This window comes from Monodelphis domestica, chromosome 4, assembly GCF_027887165.1.
Source record: "Monodelphis domestica isolate mMonDom1 chromosome 4, mMonDom1.pri, whole genome shotgun sequence".
Classification (NCBI taxonomy): domain Eukaryota; kingdom Metazoa; phylum Chordata; class Mammalia; order Didelphimorphia; family Didelphidae; genus Monodelphis; species Monodelphis domestica.
In genome coordinates this window covers 10,130,839-10,155,869 of record NC_077230.1, presented here as the reverse complement: position 1 = coordinate 10,155,869, position 25,031 = coordinate 10,130,839, and the positions used below count along the sequence as shown (strand labels likewise).

Below are 25,031 nucleotides of genomic sequence, written 5' to 3'. Positions count from 1 at the left end.
CTTTAAGGGATACTTTGTAATGGAATCTACACATTGCTTTGGTAGATTGATCATTAAATATTTTATGTATTTTGTGATTATTAAAAATTTTTAACAAACTTTTTATATGAAAACTTTATATCTGAATATTTAGCTTTCTTCTTCTCTGCCCCCAACTCTATACCAACTTTTATAAGAATTATCCAGTTTCTAAGGTGATAGTTTTGTTTTGGTGGGATCATCTAGTAATACTAATTCTGCTAAACAACTGGTGAACAATATAAAGATGGTCAGAAAGTCAGAAGCCACAAATCTCTGACAATGTCTTCCTGATGGTAGAAGGGGATAGGTTCCCTATAGTAGCCTAACTAAAGTTGTGGCCTACTTTAATCTGATGCTGTTCCTTGGTGATTGCTTCTTTTATGACAATTTCTCTTCTGTTTTAATTCCTAATCACTTAGTTATTTTGAAAACCTTTTTTAAAATTCTGTGAATGAGGCCTCCGGCAGTCTGTACCTTTGACATAATTCTAACCATCCCTAACACCAATATTCTTTCCCCTGAAATATTCCAGACCCCTAACTATCTCTGCTTAATTCAGATATAGGATCAAGGAATTTTTAGTTCTCCTGAGCAAGGAATTCACTACTCAGAATAGGCACATAAGCCCTGGAAAATGGTCTGCATGAGTTGGGCCATTTCTACATATTTGGGTGACTGGCAGCCTACCTAACCTTGGGGTTAAAAGTCTGCGTATTCCTGTCCCTGATCTAGGATTCTTCCCATAAGTTTTGGTTTAATGGACATATCTCACCAATAAAGAAAAGGTTTGATCATGATTAGCTAAGCTACTCATTCACGATGGTCCATAGAGCTAATGCCTAATTAGAAAATTAGAAAAGATATATATATATATATATATATATATATAGCCTTTGGATGGGCCAGTAGCCCAATTACTTCAGTGGGTTAGGCTTATCAAGAGTAACTCTTTTTTGTTTTACATTTTGTGCTCCTTGCTTTCCCAAAGGGAAAAGTCTGGAAAGGGATAAAATACGGTTTCCTATTATTTTCAGCTTTACTAAAAAAGATTTTTAATATACTTTTATAGTATCAAAGCACATTTGTATTTTGGAGAATATTTATAGGATTTCTCTACCTCCTTAGCCTCTGCAAGGAATATTGCCACAAAAATTCAATTATTTTCCTAATCACACTTTTTTTTTTAAACCCTTACCTTCCGTCTTGGAGTCAATACTGTGTATTGGCTCCAAGGCAGAAGAGTGGTAAGGGCTAGGCCATGGATGGGGTCAAGTGACTTGCCCAGGGTCACACAGCTGGGAAGTGCCTGAGGCCAGATTTGAATCTAGCACCTCCCGTCTCTAGGCCTGGCTCTCAATCTACTGAGCCACCCAGCTGCCCCCGCTAATCACACTTTTTGCAAACGCTTATCATTTGCTCTCAAGAAGTAAAGGCAAAGTTGATAAAAATATTGGAAAATATGGTTCTGGAGTAGGAAATGAGAGAAGCCCTCATTAGAGGTTGCTACACACAAGCTTCATGCCAAATAGGTCCAGTTTAGAACACATAATAAATCTCTTGAAGTGATTATATTTATTCAAAATTGCACTATTTCAAGTTTTAATTTTATGTAAAATATGGAATTGATTCTAGGCTAATGGAAATATGTATAACAAATATAACAACAAAGGATAACAAAAATGCATGTCATTTAAATTATTTAGCAGCATAGACTGAAATATCTTTTTTTTATTCTAAGTGCAGAGATCTTTATCCACATCTTGTGGAATTTTCATGCTCACATTCTCACACAATAAACCAAGTGTAGTTGAATAACCTGCATTTCCAACAACTGCTAATGCTTTACATGAGATAGTTTTGTCCTGCAATATTTTTTAAGAAATAGGCAGAAGTAACTTGAACTAGTCTTCAAAAAGAGCTTTAGCCCCCCATGCTTTTTCTGGAAGTTAAATCCTTCTTGGGATCCTCCCATCACAGTCTACTTGACTGCAGGTCAATTAATCAGGAGTCAAAGCTAGAAAATAAGAATAAGGGTTGTTTTTGTTTTGTTTTTTAATAGCTACCAGCTTTTGGCCTGTTTGGGGTGTGGATAGCAACAATTTTGAACAGTGAGTGCCCATAGATATGCATAGGATATTACATAGATCTTGGGTGACATTATATGGCCAAATAAAAAGTTCACATCAGCTTACCAGGTGGCTGAGCTCTCTTACTTTACTTCTCTGGGAAACTGAATAATAGAGACAAAATATCATGTGATTTGGGGGGCAAATATATTAAACCTGGGGCTTGAATGTGGTTTACTTTGGAATGTGTGGAGTTACCAAAGAATAGTTTTGTTTCACTTGGGATGCTCTCTCTGTAGTTAGTCTCATTAGAACATCCTGCTGGACTAGGCATTGCTAAGATCATGGCAGGCTTCTTCACAAGAGAATCTGTAGGTTCTTCTTGTTGAATAAAATACAGACCAAAGATCTAAATGTTATTCTTATAACCCTGTGGCACCTTTTTTGACCTCTAAGGTTAAATTTCCTGGGGAGAAAATATTTTCCCCAAACTCATCATATTCAGGTTCATCTACTTCTACTACTTCTTCTTATTTCACTACTCAAAACTGGAAGCAACCAATAGTTGTAGCCTCTAAGAATATTTCTAATTTGATAAATAAGCATTTGCTTTAAATTTAAAATCTTCTTCTGCATTACCTCTCAATAAAAATCTTAGGAGATCCTTAAATACTTTAAATCCAGGTTGAATTTTTTTTTCTTTCTAAGAAGTGTAATTTCTAGAAGGCATCCTTTTCTGGAAGAAGACTTGCTTCATATGAATTAAATTTTGTTGATTAGAATATCCATCTTCTTCAGTTATTTTCTTCAAAACCTCAGGATATTAACTTCATGTCCTCATGTCTACTGGCTGCTTCTTCTATAATTTTATTTATTTGTCAAAAAAAAAACAAAAACAAAAAACCAAAAAACCCTTGCTTTCAATCATTGAAATGATGCAGAATATCAGTTCCAAGGCAGAAAAGTAGTAAGGGTTAGGAAATTGGGATTAAATGACTTACCCAGGGACAGAGAGTTAGGAAGTGTTCGAGATGATATTTGAACTCAGGATCTCCCATTTCCAGGCCTGGCTCTCTATCCACTGAGCCACCTACCTACCCGCTATTCCTCTTATAATTTTAACCATATATAGATGAACTTAGTTTTTAAAACAATTGATCCAAACCACGCTTGTAATAAATTTTTATCTATCCAACTTTTCCATTTTCTTTTACTTCCTTAAATAAACTTGGTTTATTTGTCTGAATAGTTGGTTTGGTAGGAGGATTGCATTTTTGATGGAAATCTTTAATCCATGCTGCTAAAAGATGTTCCACCACAGTCACTATAACACTTTCTCTTCTTTATAGTTGATTGCAAACTACAAAAATTTGATGCAACTTTGTTCTTTGTTTTGCCTGCATGTTTTATAATATTCTGTACCACAGATTTCAGCATTTTGACATCCTGTCCTATTTTGGAGTTACCGTGACCATGTTTATGCTATTTAATTACATACAATTTTTGTTCATATGTAGTATTAAGCCTCTTCTAGTTTGCACTGGCAGTGTTTCCATCTGAAGTATTCTTTCTCCTTTTACTTGTTTTGTTACGGGCTCTTTTGAGAAAAACTATCACAACTCTTGGTAATATAGTATGCAGGAGCTTATCGCAAACACACTTGACAAATTTTTAAACTGTCATCTTAATAGTTTATTAAAGCCCTTAATTAGTTGTCACGTTAGTTGAATTTTGGCTTACATAAAATGTGACCTGTTGTTTTATCATTCACACTAAGTTGGATTTTACTTTTTTAGACTGTGAGTTCCAAATATTGTCAACAAAAAATGAAAAATATGAAACATTTTTGCATATAAGAATGACTCATTGTTAATGTGTGGGTTATTTCTGAATCATTTGTCTATCTACAGTCAAACTACCTACTTGGTAGAGTAAATCTCAAAAGTAACATAAAACTTGAAGAAAGAATAAAGATGAGAAAAAGATATGCTCTCGACTTTTGACTCAGATGTTAGTAAGGTAAACCTAGCTCTCCCGAAGAATGCCATATTACATGATAAATTTAAGGAAAAATTGCACGTAGCTCTTCAGATCCTATAAAAGAAAAGGCAAAGAGATGGAACCCCAAACAAGGGCTGCTCTAGAGTTTAAGGCTACCCAGGTAGGTGAATGCTTAAAGAACCTGGGCCAAGGTCAGCAAACAAGGGTATAGAGATGCTTTAAGAGCCCAGCCTAAACTAGCCACCCCCTCTGGTGGTACTGTCCCAGTGTTCAAGGCCTAAGTCATGGTATATGACTGCACCAGTAAATTTACCTGAATGGGTGCAGGAGGTAGTGGTCATCATAGGGCACCCTGGGATACAAGCTCGAAACAAGCATGAATCAAAGTTGGGGCACTTGGGATTGATGCCTGAAGCTATTGGCTTTGGGTAGATGAACACACAAGAAAATGAGCCATCAGGCTTCAGTTTTTGACCACTCTAGGGACCAAGAATGAAAACTACAGAACTCCAGTAGGGACTACACAAGAAAATGGACTGAGCCAACATTATCTGTTTAAAAGAAGTTTCAAGAGGGGGCAGCTGGGTGGCTCAGTGAATTGAGAGTCAGGCCTAGAGACGGGAGGCCCTAGGTTCAAATCTGGCCTCAGACACTTCCCAGCTGTGTGACCCTGGGCAAGGCACTTGACCCCCATGGCCTAGCCCTGACCACTCTTCTGCCTTGGAGCCAATACACAGTATTGACTTCAAGATGGAAGGTAAGGGTTTTTTTTTTTTTTTTAAAGAAGTTTCAAGAGGTAAATAGAAGGCACAGACCATGTCAAGCTCCCAGTCCCAAGACAAGACTGAAACCCTAGGTCAGGGCTGTGGGAAAAGGCAGGTTTTGGATCCAGGCAGCATCCTAACCTAGGAAAACAGATCATTAGCTTCCATATTTAATGGAGGCAGGATATAGACTTATCAGAACATTGTTCCATTTCTGAACTTCAGCTGAATATAAGATCTGGGCCTAAATATTCCATCCAAAAGTGCAGGAAAGTTGGATCCTAGCCCAAGACAAAGTCCTACTTTAAGAACTGAAATTGTAAATATGAGGAAACAAAAATCAAACAAATCTACTATAATGAAGATATGTTATGGGTTAAAATAATCTTAACAGAATATTCTAGAGGAAGGAAATAATTCAGAAAAGATAGATCAAACTAGGAATGCAGAGTTGGTTAAACATAATGAAAATGATAATCAACCATATTAATAAAAAATTAAAATAAATGATTATATGAATAGATAAAGAAAATACTTTTTGATAAGATGAAATATTTATTTCTGTTAGGAATATATGAATTTTTCTCTCAAAGATTCCTCTTAACCCAATCTGATGATCCTTACTGAATTTAAATTTAGGGGACACTGGCCACTAAAGTGAGTAATTAGTTTATCTTTTATTTCTTATAAAAAAGAATGCTAAACATAGATCCTCATGAACTAACTTGACAAAAACAACTTAAAACAAGATTCCTTAGCTACCATTACAGCCTCGATTATAGTTGGCTGGGCAACAGATACTTAAACTTCATTAGAACATGAAACGATTTGTGGGATTCCTGATTGGTCATTTTATGTTTCTTTTAGAACCTTTTAAACAACTCTCAATGCATATCTGATGATAAAAAGACCAGGTTTAGGCCCATCTTTTATTCAAATCTTACTTTGCCATCAATAGCTCCCACTTATTAGGGCTATACTAAAGGAACAAGATTTCCTCCAAACCTAGACATGTCCATTTTGAGCTATAGACTCATTCACTTAAGATCAGGAAAGAAGAAGCACAAATACAAAAAATGTATCCAGGGACCCAGGTCCAAGATTCCACCTTTGTGGGTCTCCTGTACTAGATGTCACATAGTCAAAGTCAACATGATGCTATAGTGGAGAAGGTCCAGGCCTTCCACATCACTGGACATCATGCGATCAAAAGATGCTACCTGAAGGGGCAAAGGATTAGAGAGCTATCTAAAATCTGTCTCTAGTTAAGTGATATAGCATTTGACCCAGAAGCATCGATCTGATCATTTTAGTTCTTGGTCACCACATGCCAGGAAACAGCCAGATTATACTTTTCAACAACCAAATCCTGACTTACACATGTGTCTAGAGTCTTCAGAAGTTTCCAGGGGCGTTCTAGGCATACATTCTAGTGATGGACCCTTTAGACCATTTCAACATGGGCTACAGTTTAATATGATAGTCTCCAAAAGTAGAAGCCAACATTCTATGTAATGGAGAAATACTAGAGGCTTTTCCATTAAGATGAGAAGTAAAACATTATCATCATTATTATTTTCTATAATTCTAGAAACTCTAGTTTTAGCAATAAGAAAACAATTTCTCTTCTGCAGATTATAGTCTACTTAAAAAAACTAAAGTTTAAACATTAATAGAAACAACTTCAGCAAAGTAGTAGAATATAAAACGAATACATATTTAGCTTTTCTTTTTATTACTAACAAAACCCAGCAAGAAGAGATAGAAAGAAAAATTCCATTCAAGATAAAAACAAAATGTGGGAAATATTTGGAAGTCTATCTAAACAGGGCATCATGTAACTACAACTAGAAAATACTTTCTAGATACACTAATGACCTAAGTAATTGTAGTGGCATTAATCATTCCTTGATAGGACCATTTCACAAACTGTATTATGAAGCAGAAATAATGGACAATATTTGGTATTGCCTGAAAAATAGAAAAGTTTACCAGTAGGACAGAGGAGGGTATACAGCTAGGAAGTGTCTGATGTCCATTTGAATCCAGGTCTTCCTGACTCCAGGCCTGGCACTCTATCCATTGTGCTATCTAGCTGGTTCTTCATCCCCTCTTGTGTTTATATTTTAATCCTTCTACTTAGCTCTTGTCTTTTAATCAGAAATGTTTGAAAATTCATTAAAAATCTGTTTTCCCCCCATAGAACTATACTCAGCTTTCTAGTATAAGATATTCCTGATTGTAAACTTCTGCTTTTTGCAAAATTCCAATATTTATCTTTTGGGTTTTTTTTTTAATAGTGCCAGATTTTGTGGATCCTGAATATAATTAATTGCTATTTGAACTCCTTCTTTCTAGAGACTTTTTCTATTTTGTCTTTTTATGTGAGTGCTCTAGGTTTCGATTATGACTTTCCCAAGACTTTTCCTTTTGGGACTCCTTTTAGGAAGTAATTGAGGGATTCTTTCTATTTTTATTTTTTTTCTTTGGTTTTAATAAATCTTTTTCATCTTTTCCCATCTGTGATTTCTTAAAATATAATGTCCAAGTTTTTCAAAAAGTCATAATTTTCATAGGATTAGTGATTATTTAATTATCCATCCTTGGTCTATTTTCACTTGATCTTTGGCAAAAAGGCTGAAAAGTGATATCTATTTTCAGTTGTTTTTTTATATTGGATTTTCCCCCCCACTTTTTCAACCTCCAGATTTTGTTAAAATTTGACTTGCTGTCTTATGGAATCACTGATTTCTGTTTGGTCTGTTCTAGTTCTCAAAAATCCTTTGTCTTGGATAAAGTTGATGCCTTTCTTTAAAGTTATTATTATTATTTTTGATGAACAGAAAGCTATTTTATTTCCCTCCTGCTTCCAAACCAACAAAAAGAAAACAGGAAGAAAAAGAAAATTCTTTTAAAATTCAATTTTATTGAATCTCAAGTGTTTAGCACAATGCCTGACATATTAGAAGACACTTAATAAATCCTAATTGAATGAAAGCACTAGACAACTATGAATTCAACATAAACTACCAACCCTACAAGACTAAAGTGGGTTGTGATGTCTTATCTCAAAAACTGCAAGAGATCAAAGCTAGAGTAATACCTAAAGAAGGAGTGAAGGCCTACTAGGACCACTCATTGGCTAGATAGAAAAGTTCTTTAGCCCTTTCTCACTGACCCCCATTTTTTGGATATGAGTATCATCAGTCTTTTCCAAACACTTTTTGGAAGTGACTGCCTCACTAATCCCTGTCCTAGCCTAAACTAATGGAGGATCTGAGTGAGCAAAAAACAGACCAATGGGCAAAATCAAGTGACCTGCTGCAATAGCTCACTCAGTCCCTACCAAATAGAAATCACTGTTTTCTCTAGGGGAAAATCAGATTTATGCTTTCATTCTGCTATGAGAAGTTAACAATAACATCTTTCATTGAGTTCCAAAGTCCACAGCCAGAAAGATTCATTCATTTATTCATGAATATTTCTTAAGCATCAGCAGATACAAGGTCTGTTTTCACTATTTTTTGTTTGTATGTATAACATGCCCTTCTCTCTTACGAAACACAGACATATAAGAAATTACTAATACCAAACATTTTCTTTTCTTTTTTGACTGTTCTATGTACTTGTTTTATGGTAATATGACCAACACAGATCATAACTGTCAAATTTTTGCAATGTAGTAAAAATGGCAGACATTTAAAAAAATGAATACTTACCACAAATTTGGGATCTTTATAAAATGCATTTAAACCAGAAAGCCCAAGTTGATTGGCATCCTTGGACTCCCAGAAATTTATTTTCCCTTGACCAATAGAATCATTAGTTCCATTTTGTGAATAATGGATTGCAATAAATAACTCTCTAAGAGCCTTTTCTGGCTTCCCTACATCCATGGTTTGGCTTAGAATAGGAATAACAGGAATCTTTAGTGTCAAAGGTCCAGAATGCTAACTGTGTTTCAATATTCTGCATCATCTGTTTTCACTGTTTACAGTTTTAATCAGGATTTCTCACATTACTTTCTTCTATTCAGCCTATCAGACAAGCAGAAAAGCTCCACTCGTGTGTCTAAGAACGATGGACTTGAAGAAAGCTTTGTGACTCTCATTTTCGCCATCTTCATTCAGCAATTGCCCCAGTACATACATATTGTGTCCAGCCTAAATCAGGAGGCACATCTTCAGGAGCGGTCACGGATCGTGCAAATATCCAGTTGATCACGACATGATTGTTCAAAGGGGCCGAGCGCGTATCCTTTTGCTGTGTCATGGATTCCAAAGTAGGCTGCCCTCTGGATAATAATATCCTGCACTGAGCTATGGAAAACATGATACAAGCCCAGAATTCCATCAGACTTGCTGATTTTCACAAGGCCTTTCCCAGGCCTTTCATTCTCCGAGTGTCAGATTTCCCGACATCAGCTGCCCGTGGGCCCTTGAAGAATCCAGGGAGTAGACAAAGCAGAGAGGGTGGCTCCAGTCTTACCACCAGAGGCAGGAATGCCAGCAAAATACCTTCCACACTGTGTGGGCTTGTCCACTCCTCCCCCAGACACCTGCTTCTACTTATCCTCAAAGGGGAGAGTTAAGGGCCTGGGAAACACCAGCAGGAAAGTGTCCCTTGCTGATTCAGACTATACAGTTAGGCCTTTAAACTGCTTAGCAGCGGCAATTCCATTACTTGCCTGCTGCGTGTGCAGAGGTAGTTTGGCTCTCCTGAGGAGGACATGGAGGTCTTAGCAAGAGTTAGTCTAGAAATAGTTGTTCCAAGAAATGTACAGAAGGGCGGGCAATAGCGGCGGAGGCAGGAGCCCGAGTGAGAGGGTCTAACGTCAGGGAGCATGCTGTTGTCTTCACAATTCCTTGCTGCCGTTGGCCCTTTGAACTCCCTGAAGGCCGGGTAGACTCTCATTCCTTTTGCACCAGCTCTATTTAATCATGGATACTTGATTAGTTTTCATAAGGAAAGATTTACTTCAGAGATACAATCACAGACGTGTACATTTACTCCCTAATTAGGTGGCCTTGCTTGTTTTCCATTCCCTGTGCCGCCTCGCTCTTGAGAAGAATAAATTAGCCCGGTCCCTAGAGAGTAGAAACCTAAATTCCAAATTCAGATCCTGGCTTCTCCGGGCTTCCCTGCTAGGCTGGCTGGCTACAACACCCCCCCCCCCCAATTGTGCCTCCAAGGTGGTCCTGGCTTGGACTCCTGCTTTGGTGAGGATCACCAGCTTTGGAAACTGAGGACAAAGGAACGGGATAAACAACTCAGCTCAGCTCATGGAGTCTGTGCTATAGAGAAATGATGTGTGACCTTCGCTCTCTGGAGGCAGTGGGAACAAGCAAAATGCCCCAGTTTGGCAGGTTGGAGGACTCAACCTAGTCTGGCTATTAAGGAAGACTCCTCCATGGAAGTGGAATGCAAGAATCCTTTGGGAGAATTTGGGGCGCCCTTTGAAACAGGAAGCAGGTCACAAAGTGCCAAATGTTTCTGCTTGCTGAACCTTATATGACCTACTTTAACCTACAAGCAAAACCAACGAAAACTGGCTTCCCCTGTTGGCTGGAAACTTGATCTCCTGAGCTTTTCAAACGACGTGGAATTTAAAATACGTCTATACAAGGATTTGGGACTTGAATATCAATCCTTCCTCAGATGAGAAATAGGTTTAAGTGGAAACTTATACATGGTCTGCCCAGTGCATAAGGCCATTAAACTAGGAGCTGGACAAAAAGTGCTCCTTTCTTCACAGGGCACCTAGCCACGTTCTTTACGGGTCCCTATAGCATAAGCGATTCCCCACTGGGGTCCCGGTAATTTCTCCTAGGTCCTTATCTCATAAGACACCCCAGCTTTTATCAAAGGATCTTTGCCAATGCAAGGGCAAACCAAATGCAATGGAAAACTCACCCAATAGGACATGAAGACAAACCAACTACTTGGGGACTTTAGGCATAGATATTTCCATTGTTTAGAAGTTTATGCGCTAGTCTGCTCATCATTTCAAACCCTACCAATGTTGACTATTTCCATTTTGGGGTAATCTTTGCCAATTTGCAAAGTGTAATATGAAACTCCAGACCTGTTTTGGTTTGCATTTCTCTTATTAGTGATTTGTAACATTCTTTTTTTGTGGTTATAAATATTTAGCAATTCTTTTGAGAACTGTTTGTACATATCCAGTTTTAATATGCTTAGTTATATGTTTTTTATACCTTTCCTTATTAGAGAAATGGATACAAAATGTTTCCAGTTAACCACTTTGTTTTTTATACTTGTTTGTGCAGAATTTTTTGTTTCGTGTAATTGAAGTTATCTATTCATTAGTTAAAGAACAGTAGTATCAAACTCAAATGGAAACAGATTTATGTATGTGGTAAACTGATTTAGAAAACTACAAATGAACGTCATCTATGTTGTATTTTTATTTATTATGTTAAACATTTCCCAATTATATTTTAATCTATTTTAGGCAGCACTCCAGGAATTCTCTAAGTGTGACACGTCCAGTTAAGAATACTTGTCCTACTATGAGGCATATGATCTGCTTCTCTTAGAGTTTTTTTAGAGTATGATCTTTAATATTAACATCACATATCCATTTAGACTACATTGTGGAATATGGTGCAGGGTGCTGGTCCAAGTTTAATTTCTGCCAGATTGCTTTCTAATTTTTTTTAGCAGTTTTAATTAAACAGGGTTTTTCTTCTGGGAAATTGAATTCCCCCGCCCCCCCCCCCCCACACACTTTATCAAACACTAGATTATTGAATCCCATTATTCCTAATTCTCCTTTGTCTAGTCTGATTTGCATTGATCTATTTTTTTAACCAACATCAGATTTAAAAAAAAACCCTACTTTCTGTCTTGGTAACAATTCTAAGACAGAAGCGCAAAGGCTTGCCAAACGGGTTAAAAGTGATTTTGCCTAGAGACACTTAGCTAGAAAATGTCTGAGGTTAGATTTGAACCCAGGTTGTCCCAACTCCGGTCATGGCTCTCTATACACTGTGCTATCTAGCTACTCCTATCAGATAGTTTTTTAAAATTAAGTTTAATTAATTAATTAATATTTTTTCCATGGTTCCATGATTCTTGTTCTTTCTCTCCCCTCCTCCCCGCCAATAGCCCATGAGCAATTCCACTGCGTTTTACATGTGTCGTTGATCAAGAACTATTTCCATATTAATATTAGCACTAGAGTGATTGTTTAGAGTCTACATCTCCAATCATATCCCCATCGACCCATGCGATCAAGCAGTTGTTTTTCTTCTGTGTTTCTACTCCCACAGTTCTTTTCCTGGATGTGGATAGCGTTCTTTCTCATAAGTCCCTCAGAACTGTCCTGGATTGTTGCATTGCTGCTAGTAGAGAAGTCTATTGTATTTGATTGTGCCACAGTGTAATCAGTCTCCGTGGGCAATGTTCTGATTCTACTCCTTTCTCTCTGCATCAATTTCTGGAGGTCATTACAGTTCACATGGGATTCCTCCAGTTCATTATTCCTTTTAGCACAATAGTATTCCATCACCAACAGATACCACAATGTGTTCAGCCATTCCCCAATTGAAGGGCATCCCCTCATTTTCCAATTTTTTGCCACCACAAAGAGTGCAGCTATGAATATTCTTGTACAAGTCTTTTTCCTTATTATCTCTTTGGGGTATTAACCCAGCAGTCTACCAGATAGTTTTGATGATTGTTGCTTTATAGTATAGTTTGAGGTCTGGAAATGCTATTTCCCTCTCATCTTACTTTTTTCAATATTTTTTTGATATTCTATATCTTTTGTTTTTCCAAATGAGTTTTGTTATATCAAGTTCTATAAAAGTAACTCTTTAGTAATTTTATTGGCATAGTATTAAAAGTGTAAATTACTCATGGTAATATTGTCATTTTTATTATATTGAATGGCCTAGTCATAAGTGCTGAATATTCCTCTAAGTTGTTCTTTTAAGGAACACTTTGTAATTGAACGTATATAAGACTCATGTGTGCTTTGGTAGGCCAATCTTTAGATATTTTATGTATTCTATAGATATTTAGAATGGGATTTCCCATTTTTTGCTTCTTGTATTTTCTTATTACGTAGAAATATTGATTTTTGAGGGTTTATTTTGTGTTGGCAATTTTGCTAAATCTATTGTCTCAATTAGTATCTTTACTAATTTCCTAGGATTTTCTAAGTATGTCATTATATTATTAGCACATAGGGATAGTTTCATCTGATTTTGACCTATCTTTATTCCTTTAATTTTTTTCTTGTCTTATTGCTGTTTCTAGCATTTCTAGAAACTATATTAAATAACATTGGGAAAAGTGGGCATCCTTCTTTCACTTCCATTTTTGTTCAGAAAGGTTCTAATATTTCCCCACTGCCTGTGATGTTTCCTTTTGGGTTTAGATAGATTTCTTTATTATATTAAAAAGAGATCCCTCCTTGCCTATACTTTGTAGGGATTTTAGCATAAAAATGCTGTTGTACTTTGTTTGGCAAAGGCTTTTTCTCCATTTACTGAGATGATTATGTGGTTTTTACTGTGATTAATCATATTGATTGTCTTTTTAAATGTTGAACTAACTTTGCATTTCTGGTATAAATCAGTTGGTTAACAGGAATGATTTCTTGGATAAATCACTGTAATCTGTTTGACAGGTTTTTGTTTAAAAATTTTGAAGCAATATTAATTAATGATGTTGACTTATGGTTTTTCTTCTGTGTTTTATCTTTTCATGGCTTAAGTATTAGGACTATATTTGTCATATAAAATGGTAATGTGCTTTCCTTCTTAATTTTTGAGAACAATTCATGAAGTATAGGCATTAAACATATTTAAAAGTTTGATAGAATTCTCCAGTGAATCCATTATGACTAGGTGTTTTTTGTAGTTCTCTTAGAGCTAAATCTATTTCTTTTTCAGCAGACAGATCAGTATCTCATCTTCTGATAGTTTGGGGGTATTTTTGAAAATACTCCTCTATTTGTTTTGTGTTTTCATTTTTATTAGCATGTAATTGTACATAATATATTTTGATGATTTTTTTCTTTGCCTTTTTTCCTTTTTAAAAAAAAATTACTTTTTTTTTATCTCTCTGAAGCCTCTTCTTTTTTTAAAATAATATTTTATTTGAACATTTCCAATCATTATTCATTAGAGACAAAGATCATTTTCTTTTCCTCCCCCCCCCCCCCATAGCCGATGCATGATTCCACTGGGTATCACATGTGTTCTTGATTCTAACCCATTGCCATGTTGTTAGTATTTGCATTAGAGTGTTCGTTTAGAGTCTCTTCTCTGACATGTCCCTTCAACCGCTGTAGTCAGGCATTTGCTTTTCCTCGGTGTTTCTACTCCCACAGTTTGTCCTCTGCTTGTGGATAGTGTTTTTCTCCTTGATCCCTGCAGATTGTTCAGGGACTTTACACCGCCACTAATGGATCAGTCTCTGTGTACAATGTTCTCCTGGTTCTGCTCCTCTTGCTCTGTATCACTTCCTGGAGGTTGTTCCAGTCTCCATGGAATTCCTCCACTTTGTTGTTCCTTTTTGCACAATAGTATTCCATCACCAACATATACCACAATTTGTTCAGCCATTCCCCAATTGATGGGCATCCCCTCATTTTCCAATTTTTGGCCACCACAAAGAGCGCAGCTATGAATATTCTTGTACAAGTCTTTTTCCTTATCTCTTTGGGGTACAGACCCAGCAGTGCTATGGCTGGATCAAAGGGCAGACACTCTTTTAGCACCCTTTGGGCATAGTTCCAAATTGCCCTCCAGAATGGTTGGATCAGTTCACAACTCCACCAGCAATGAATTAATGTCCCGACTCTGCCACATCCCCTCCAGCATTCACTGCTTTCCTCTGCTGTCATGTTGGCCAATCTTCTAGGTGTGAGGTGATACCTCAGAGTTGTTTTGATTTGCATCTCTCTGATTATAAGAGATTTAGAACACTTTTTCATGTGCTTATTAATAGTTTTGATTTCTTTATCTGAAAACTACCTATTCATATCCCTTGCTCATTTATCAATTGGAGAATGGCTTGATTTTTTGTACAATTGATTTAGCTCTTTATAAATTTGAGTAATTAAACCTTTGTCAGAGGTTTCTATGAAGATTTCCCCCCAATTTGTTGTTTCCCTTCTGATTTTAGTTACATTGGTTTTGTTTGTACAAAAGCTTTTTAGTTTGATGTAGTCAAAATTATTTATTTTACATTTTGTGATTCTTTCTATGTCTTGCTTGGTTTTAAAGCCTTTCCCCTCCCAAAGGTCTGACATGTATACTATTCTGTGTTTATCCAATTTACTTATGGTTTCCTTCTTTATGTTCAAGTCATTCACCCATTTTGAATTTATCTTGGTGTAGGGTGTGAGGTGTTCATCCATTCCTAATCTCTCCCACATTGTCTTCCAATTTTCCCAGCAGTTTTTATCGAATAGTGGATTTTTGTCCCAAAAGCTGGGATCATTGGGTTTATCGTATACTGTCTTGCTGAGGTCCCTTGCCCCCAGTCTATTCCACTGATCCTCCTTTCTGTCTCTTAGCCAGTACCAAATTGTTTTGATGACTGCTGCTTTGTAATATAGTTTGAGATCTGGGACTGCAAGGCCCCCTTCCTTTGTGGTTTTTTTTTTCATTATTTCCCTGGATATCCTTGATCCTTTGTTATTCTAAATGAACTTTGTTATGGTTTTTTCTAAATCAGTAAAGAATTTTTTGGAAGTTCAATGGGTATGGCACTAAATAGATGAATAAGTTTGGGTAGGATGTTCATTTTTATTATATTGGCTTGTCCTATCCATGAGCAGTTAATGTTTTTCCAATTGCTCAAGTCTAGTTTTAATTGTGTGGAGAGTGTTTTGTAGTTGTGTTCATATAGTTCCTGTGTTTGTCTCAGGAGATAGATTCCTAGGTATTTTATTTTGTCTAAGGTGATTTTGAATGGGATTTCTCTTTCTAGTTTTTGCTGCTGAGCTGTGTTGGAGATATATAGAAATGCTGATGACTTATGCAGGTTTATTATGTATCCTGCAACTTTGCTAAAGTAGTTGATTATTTCAATTAGCTTTTTGGTTGAATCTCTAGGATTCTTTAAGTAGACCATCATGTCATCTGCAAAGAATGATAACTTGGTCTCCTCCTTGCCTATTTTGATGCCTTCATTTCTTTTTCTTCTCTAATTGCTACTGCTAGTGTTTCTAATACAACGTCAAATAATAGAGGTGATAATGGGCATCCTTGTTTCACTCCTGATCTTAATGGGAATGGATTTAGTTTATCCCCATTGCAGATGATATTAGCTGATGGTTTTAGATATATACTGTTTATTATTTTTAGGAACGACCCTTCTATTCCTATGCTTTCTAGTGTTTTTAATAGGAATGGATATTGTATTTTATCAAAGGCTTTTTCTGCGTCTATTGAGATAATCATGTGGTTCTTGTTGGTTTGCTTGTTGATGTGGTCAATTATGTGGATGGTTTTCCTAATATTGAACCAGCCCTGCATCCCTGGTATAAATCCTACTTGACCATGGTGGATGACCCTTCTGATCACTTGCTGGAGTCTTTTTGCTAGTATCCTATTTAAGATTTTTGCATCTATATTCATTAGGGAGATTGGTCTATCGTTTTCTTTCTCTGTTTTTGATCTGCCTGATTTTGGAATCAGTACCATGTTTGTGTCATAAAAGGAGTTTGGTAGAACTCCCTCTTTGCTTATTATGTCAAATAGTTTGTATAATATTGGGATTAGTTGTTCTTTGAATGTTTGATAGAATTCACTTGTGAATCTGTTGGGCCCTGGGGATTTTTTCTTAGGGAGTTCTTTGATGGCCTGTTGGATTTCATTTTCTGATATGGGATTATTTAAGAATTCTATTTCTTCTTCTGCTAGTCTAGGCAGTTTATATTTCTGTATATATTCATCCACATCACCTAAAATGGTGTATTTATTGCCATATAATTGGGCAAAGTAATTTTTAATGATTGCCTTAATTTATCGGAGGTAAAAATTACTTATTTAAAAAAGTTCTTTTCCTTTTAAATTTTGAGCCTGAAATTCTCTCCCACTCCTCCCCCACCCATTGAGAAGGCAAGAAATACAATATCAATTATATGTGTAAAATTATGAAAAACACATTTGTTTTAACCACAATAAAAAAAGTGAGAAAATTATACTTCAGTTTGTATTCAGAGTTCATCAGTTCTCTTTCTGGAGGTAGACAGCTTTTTTTCATCATAAGTACTTTGAAATTATCCTAGATCATATTGATCAGAGCAGCAAAGTCTTTCACAGTTGATCATCATTACCACTGTTTTGATTTTTCTTTTTATTTCTTCTGATTTTGCTGTGATTTAATCCTGCTGATCTTCTATTTTATTGATTTGGTTTTCTGCTGCTTTATGTAATAAGATTAGCTAAAGTTTATCAATTTTTTCTTTTAAAAAAAACTAGCTTTTAGTTTTTTTGGTTTCCAATTTATTTTCCCTCTGATACTTAATCTTGTATTTTTTATGAATCTTAGATATTTTTAATTTATTGGCTTTCTAATTTTAAAAATGCATATTCATTTCCTTAATCTTCACTTTTTCTATTTTGCTAATACATATTTGTAAGGATATAATTTTTCCCTTGAGGACTAATTTAACTGCATCTCAGAAATTTTGGAATTTTTCAACATTATAATTTTCTTTTATGAAGTTATTAACTGCTACTGTGATTTGTTCTTTGAATCACAAGTGTTTTAGTATTTATATAGATGTCATTTGTGTCTATATCTTTTGGTTGTAGTCCCTTAACCAGTGACTCTTTTTATGGTTTTATAAGTCTATAAAGGATGAATTTACTTTTTCTGTCTTCTAAAATTTGTGTGCAATATCCCTGTGCCCTGGTACATGTTTGGTTTTAATAAAAATTCCATCTGTTGAGAAATGTGCATATCCTTTGCAGTCCCATTCAGAAAATACTGTAAGTTTTTTTTAACTCCAGTTTCTCCAGCAATTTGTTTAGTTCAATATCATTCAAATTCAATCAAAGTATTGGTTCCAAGGCAGAAGAGTGGCAAGAGCTAGGCAATTGAGATTAAATGACTTGCCCAGGGTCACATAGCTAGGAAGTATCTGAGATCAAATTTGAACCCAGGACCTCCTGTTTCCAGGACCCACTGTATTTTCTTTTAATATTATTGGGTTTTTTTTTTTGCTTCTTTTCCAGATTGTCCTTCAGTTTTATGTATTTGTATGCTCAATATGTTGTTCTTTTGTTTTTTGGTGAGCCTTCCAGTTTTCCTATTTTGCTTATTATTTTTGCTGTACTAGCCATAAAAAGCTGTCATAATTTTCATTTCTTTTTTGAACCACTTAAGTTAAACAGCTTGTTATGGTTCCATGTTTTCCGTGGTTCCCTGTCTCATCAAGTGTTAGATCAATTTCCTTTGTTCAGTAGCATTTATTTAGAATTTTCTTCTTCCTGAGATCTTTGTTAATTTCAATTCCCACCTTATTTCCTCCTGTGGTTCACTTTCTGATTCTCTCCCCTCTAATGGCAGTTTCCCTCAGGGCTGAATCTCAAAATGTCTCATCCTTTCCCCATGGTGGGCATTTTTCAGTTCACCAGTCTAGATCTCTGCCTCTAATAACTTTTGGAGGGACAGAGGTGCCTGCAGTTGGATGTTGTGCTCTCTCCTTCAGTATATTGTCCTGGTGAATTGTCCCACTCCCTCTATTCTTCAGTTCTCTGGCTCAGTACCAGCAGTTCAGAGCTTTGCAGTATTGATCCTCTAGGATTGCAGCCCCCAGTAGGCTTTTGCTCAAAAGGTATGTAACTGAGCTGACTGTCGCACCTTAGCCAAGCCTAGAGCTGGGGCCTCTGTGGCACTGCAAAGAGTAACAAGCATGCAGGAGTGGGATTTTTGTAAGACATGTTAAGTAAAACCAGGGACTAATCATGTGAATGCTCATATGGATATGCCTTAGTTCTGTAAAATCCCTGAGAGCCAAAGTCTTCTGGTCAGTCCACCCCAGAGAGAGAGACAGACCCAAAGTCCCCTCCAGCTTCAACTGCCTTCTCCTGGGAACGTTCCGTTTGGAACCTTCTCCTTGATTTTGCAGATCAGGTCCCCAGCTTGTTTCTTGCATGCTTGGCTTGCAAGTGCTCTACCACAATTCCTTCAGGAGGGAATCAATTCCCAAGTTATTGAATGAGCAATATAAAAGTATGAATAGTTTTATCCATGTTGATAAATTAATGTTTGCTCTGAGATCTCTTAATTCAAACAGAATGTCCACTAGAGAGTACTGAAAGCCATTTAGAAGTTTTGTTCATTGTATGTGTAACCACCGTCAAATACATTTATCATACTTTCTCGTCATGAGCCTCACCATACTTGGCCAGGCTGATCCTTAGACACCAAACATCTGTTTCTAAGCCCGTATTCAAAGTGATCTCTTGTGCTCTGTTGGAATTGACTTTGAGAATCTACCTTCTTCTCTATTCAGTAGAGAGTGTGGCAGCAGGACTTTGTGAAGTGATACCGTCTCTCTAGATAGCAACTGAATAAGTAAGATGGGTCTGTGTGTCTTTTATATATGCTCACTGCAACTTTAACATATCCAGTTATATGAGCCCGTAATCCTATAGTTTTGGTAGGAAATTAATAGTTAAATTTTGCTTTCCTTCATATATAGGTACATAGAATATAGGAATTAAGTTGATTCTCATAATCTGTCAAAAGTAGACTTTCTGAAAATATGTTAATTTAGCATTTGTTTTAAAATATCCCATAAAATACTGTTAGAAATAGAGAGGAACATATATATCAATTTCTACTACTGGTTACCTAAGACCATTAACGCTATAATCATTTTTGGTTTTGATTCAAGGTAGAATGAGACATCATCAGTATCTTAATTTAGTAGAACCTAGATTTTATACTATTAGTATCCTAATTTTACCAGATCTTTTGGATCATGAAAATGTATTGCATATAATTGCTACATATAACAGAAATAGCTTTATATTCTCAATATTTTATTTTATACAAATTTCTAAGTGTGTTGAGATCCTGGTTAGGTAGGTGGCACAATGGATAGAGTGCATGATCTGGAGTCCAGAAGACTCATCTTCGTGAATTCAAATCTGTCCTCAGATACTGGCTAGCTGTGTGACCCTGGGGCAAGTCATTTAACCTTGTTTGCCTTAGTTCCTCATCTGTAAAGTGGGCTGGAGAAGGAAATGGCAACCCACTCTAGTATCTTTGCCAAGAAAACCCCAAATGGGGTCACAAAGAATCAGATGACGAAAAATGATACCCTTTTGAATCTAATGAAACATGCCTCTGGTGAAGAAATTATACCGTGTTTTCAACTCAATTTTCTTTTACATTTAAGATTAATGCTGATGACACTGTACAATGTGAGCATCAATTTGAAAGGTCTGAAGTATATAAGTGAAAGTCCAAGTTTCGTTCCTCTACTGTCATGGCTCTTGAAAGGTAAGGACTTTGCATAAGCTATAGATGTATATATATATACTTCTTATGTAGTGGCTAAATAGATTATACTATTAAAATGTGATTTAATATACTGGGATGTTTTAGTTTTTAGGATTTTCAAGAGATTTCGTGAGATAAGTCTATAAATAATTGTCGTCTTGTTAACCAAGCTTAAATCTGCTGAAAATGGAGACTAACATTTCATAGAAAATAGGTTTAACTGTGACTTCTGTCTTCAATATTGAAAACAAAAAATCTGAAAATAAGTTTATTTCATATTCTACTTGAATAAAAATGTGTTCTAATTACAACCATTCTGATTCTGAGAATGAACAAAGTGAAACAAGCAATCGATGGTTTTGAGCAATATAATTTTTCTGACAAACTGTATATGGTATATGGCATAATATGACATGCTTCACTTCATATTTTACTTCTGTGACACAATGATCAGTTGAGTCATTTGTACTAAAATATATGAAGGCTTAATCAATTTCCCCAAGGGCTTCCCTTAATCTATTGATATTTATATTATTCTCTTTTGGAGTTCTTATCTAAAATCAATGAGCCACTTACTGACAAAGATGTCAACTACTCCAGTGAGGAGGATAGGGATAGCCGCATCCATACAAGCATCCAAGCAGACAAGGATATTTGACTCAGGACTAATTTTATAAGTGATTTATTGGTGAATATTTTTATACTTTAATGACTTTTGCTTCCCTTCACTTCTCTTAGCTTCAAGCTTCAGAATGTTTGCTGAATTGCACTGGTAGGCACTGTGGCCCAGCCTCTAATGGCCAAGCAGGCTATGTCTCTCCTCAAAGTTCCTGGGTACCCTGAAGAGTTGGGGGTTGTGGAACTTTTCCCTAATGCCATGACTAATGTCCCATCACCTGTGTATCCCTCATTTCTTAGGAGCCTATGAATAGTATCCCAATTCCATTCAAATAACAAAATAACATTAATTAGCTTTTTTATTTTTAATTTTTCTTTAAACCCTTACCTTCCATCTTGGAGTCAATACTGGGTATTGGCCCCAAGGCAGAAGAGTTGTAAGGTCTTGGCCATGGGGGTCAAGTGACTTGCCCAGGGTCACCCAGCTAGGAAGTATCTGAGGCCAGATTTGAACCTAGGACCTCCCGTCTCTAGGCCTGGCTCTCCATCCACTGAGCCACCCAGCTACCCCCGTTTTTAAAAAGTAATATTTATTTCAAAAATATAGCATGGGAAAATATAGAGACATCCCCCTATCCTTAACCCGACACCTTATAACGTTCTTCCCTCCAAAGCCCCTCTGGCAGGGGGAGAAAGCTCCATGGGCAGCTCAATTATTACAGAGTGTTGATCCTAGCTGGTTCCTGAACATGTCCGTGTCAGTTACTGCTGGGGCACAAACCTGAAGATCCCTCCCCAGAGTTGAGGATCTGTGCTAAGCTGGCCTGGGCGTGCAGCTCCTGACTGCCCGTCACAGATTCTCGTGGCTGGCTTCCTGGCCCTCCCAGGGGTGCCCGCTCTCGCCTGCGCCCTGAGCTCGTCACCCCGTAAATCAAAGGCGCCTGAGACGGAAGGGCAGCGGTTTACGTTCCCAGGCTTTCCGAGCGCCTTCACAGACCAGTAAAGCGCCTTCTCTTCCAGACGTGGCTAGTTAACTGGACCCAGTTTCCCCCTCTTCTGGCACCACAAAAACCAGACAAAGCGAAGCGCCTTTTTCTGGCGTTCTGCTGTCCGGCCCTCCCGGTCTCTTTGGTAGAAGACGAAGTCAGCGTCTCACACGGAACGTAGGACTTCCGGTGGTCAAGATGGCGGCGGCTGTTGGACTTGCCGGGCACGAGCTGCCTTTTGTGGGCGCCTCCGCGTACCCTGGCCTGAAGCTGAGCGGATTTGGTGAAGGAACACTAGGCAGCATTGTGTAATGCTGACTGTCCGCTCCTCGGCCTGTGGGCGTACCCGGGCCGCCATTTGGTGCCGTCACATCCGGGGACAGGCTGGGCTAGGAGCAAGAGCGATGCTCTGGGGCTGTGACGGCCACTCTCAGCCTTCCGGTGGCCTGTTAACTTGGAAATAGCAGAACTGCTAAAGTGGTCGGCGAAGTCCGAGCCTTTCATCTGGGCAGAGAGGTCCCATGATCGGCCGCGACCCGGAGCCGGGCGGACCCCTGGGACTCTGTGGCCAGTATCTCTGGGAGAACGCGCGGCGCCGATGATTCTCCGAGTGTGCCAAAACAGGGGCCCTTTTACACCCCCTGGAGAAGCGTGCAGGGACCGGCTGCAGCCAGCAGCTGGGCCATCAGGGAGCCCGCAGCATAAGAACACAAAAGGGAAGGGCCAAACCAAGAGCTGCGCCTGGGAGAAACTACTAAGACAAATAAGGGCACTCAACATGTCTACTGGTCCCTCCCAAACTGGGGTCACCAAACACTTAGAGGTCCAGAGTCCAGTCCCGAACAGGTGTGCCTGGAGGCACGGGAGTTCTCAAGGGGCAGGAGCGAACCCCGAACCCAGAGAAAGCCCCGGCAAGCAGTTTTTGGGGTTTGGGAGTCATTATTATTCTCAAGGCTTTGGGATTCAATATCCTGGGCTATCTTTATCAGAGTCTGAGGGAAGATGGGGGTGGTTTTGTGCAATTCTGCCTCCTCTATGTCTCCTAGGTAACCTTGATCTTTCAACTGAACTAGTTTAATTTGAGATGACATGAGAACCCTAGAGTCTATTAAACATTAATTGAAATAATTAAAGCTTCAACAAAATTGATAACTAGGAGTATGTATATTATAAATCCTTGGCATCCCCATATATTCCCAAGAAAATACAACAGGAAGAGAAATTTCACCAAAAATAACTACAGAACTACAGAACCATAAAATATAGGGATATGAATATTACAAGTTTCACTTGGGAACTTTGTGGATCCCAGAATAAACATTCATTGTAGAAATAAAGATAAATAGCTGGAGAAATAGTAATTGCTCATGAGTAGGGCAAGTGAATATAATAAAAATGATAATATTCCTTAAATTAATTTATATATTCAATCAAACTTCTTAAAGGCTATTTCATAAAGCTATGAAAAAATGCTAGAATTCATTCAGAAGAACAGAAGTTCTCTTTTCAAGGATAATCATAAAAAAAAAAGTGGGACTCAGGGGTCTTAGAAGTACCAGATCTCAAAGTATACTACAAAGTAGTAATCATCAAAAGGTGTTAATGGCTAAAAAATAAAGAGGTTGTTCAGCAGAACAGACTAGATGTCCAAAATATAGACTAACGACCATAGTGTAATACAGAGTAAACCCATAGATTACAGTTATTGGAGAGGAAGATATCATTGACAAAACTATTGGGAAAACTAACTAGTATGAATTAGGTTCTGGACCAACACCTCATATCATATATTATAGGAAAATGGACACATGACCTAGATATTAAAGAAATCACAAAATAACAAATTAGAGGAACAAGGAAGAAATTACTTTTTTGACCTGTGGCTAAGAGTTCATGACTAAACATGATAATTTTGATTGTACAAAAATTCTTTTTTTGCATAAACTTAGCTACTATAATTTAAATTAGGAATGAAATGGGTAACTTAGAAAAAATATTTTCCACAATTTTCTCTGATAACTTATCCATATGTATAAGTCTTAAGAGCCATTCTCCAATAGATAAATGATTAAAGCACATAAAGAGGCAGTTTTTAAAGGAAGAAATCTAAGCTTGAAGTGCCTGTTTATGATCCCAAAGATGAAACGATAACCAACAACGTAACACACAGAAGGGAGTTTTATTAACCAAACTGCAGTTTGGGGCTCAGCCCTAAAAAATGGCTGGCCCCAAGTCTGGGGCTTGTAGGCTTTTCATGCACTTTTTTGGTAGAGAGAGTGCACAGGAATGCCTGGGCTAGGGGGAGTGACCAGGAACTCCTGGGGCTGGGGTCCTTATCAGTTCCTAGCACATTCCAGGGTGTGGTCACTGGTTCTTCAGTAACTTGACAGCAGGGGCTCTAGGGGGTCAGGGAAGGGCATAGGAGCTGGCTCTTCAAGCTAATAATGACCCCATGGGAAAAAATACTCTTACTAATCAGTAATTGCAAATATTTGTAAAGGAATGCAAACTCAAGTAACTTTTGACATTTTTGCCTCATACTTATCAGACTACCAACAGTGACAAAAGAGGAAGTTGCTATGTTGATAGGGTGAATTATTAGTCCAGTCATTATGAAATGTAATTTGGAACTATGGCCTAGATTTACTCAACTCTACATACGCTTTATAATTCAAAGAAAGAGTAAATGGATGTATGTGTATACAATATTTATAGCAGCTTTTTGCATAGAGTTCAAAAATTAAAATTGGAGGGGGTTTTATCTTAATGGGGAATGACTAATTGACAGAATATGTTTAATGGAATATTTTGCCATAATAAATGATGAAAGGGATAGTTTCAAAGGAAACTGGGAATGTTTCTATGAATTGATACTGAGCATATGAGCAGAACTTGGACAATTTATAGTGATAACAGAAAAGCAACTATTAACAACTTTCAAATTCTGATTAAGCTGAGTCTAAAAAAGTGAAAATGAAACATCCCATTCATATCCTACCAAAGAAGTGATGAGCTTAAAATATAGAAAGTCTAGAATTGTGAGAAGATGCCAGAATGAGGCAAGAAATCAC

General features: G+C 37.2%; 1 protein-coding gene across 4 annotated transcripts in view; it reads left to right on the top strand.

Annotated features, from left to right (window-relative positions):
* HSF2BP (heat shock transcription factor 2 binding protein) overlaps positions 1–25,031 on the top strand; it is a 128,115-nt gene that overhangs the window by 80,322 nt on the left and 22,762 nt on the right. For all 4 annotated transcript variants that reach the window (XM_056797100.1, XM_007493205.3, XM_007493203.3 and 1 more), the window contains one exon: positions 20,253–20,356. In XM_056797100.1, the coding sequence (XP_056653078.1) occupies positions 20,253–20,356 (104 nt within the window). The remainder of the gene's footprint in view (positions 1–20,252; positions 20,357–25,031) is intronic.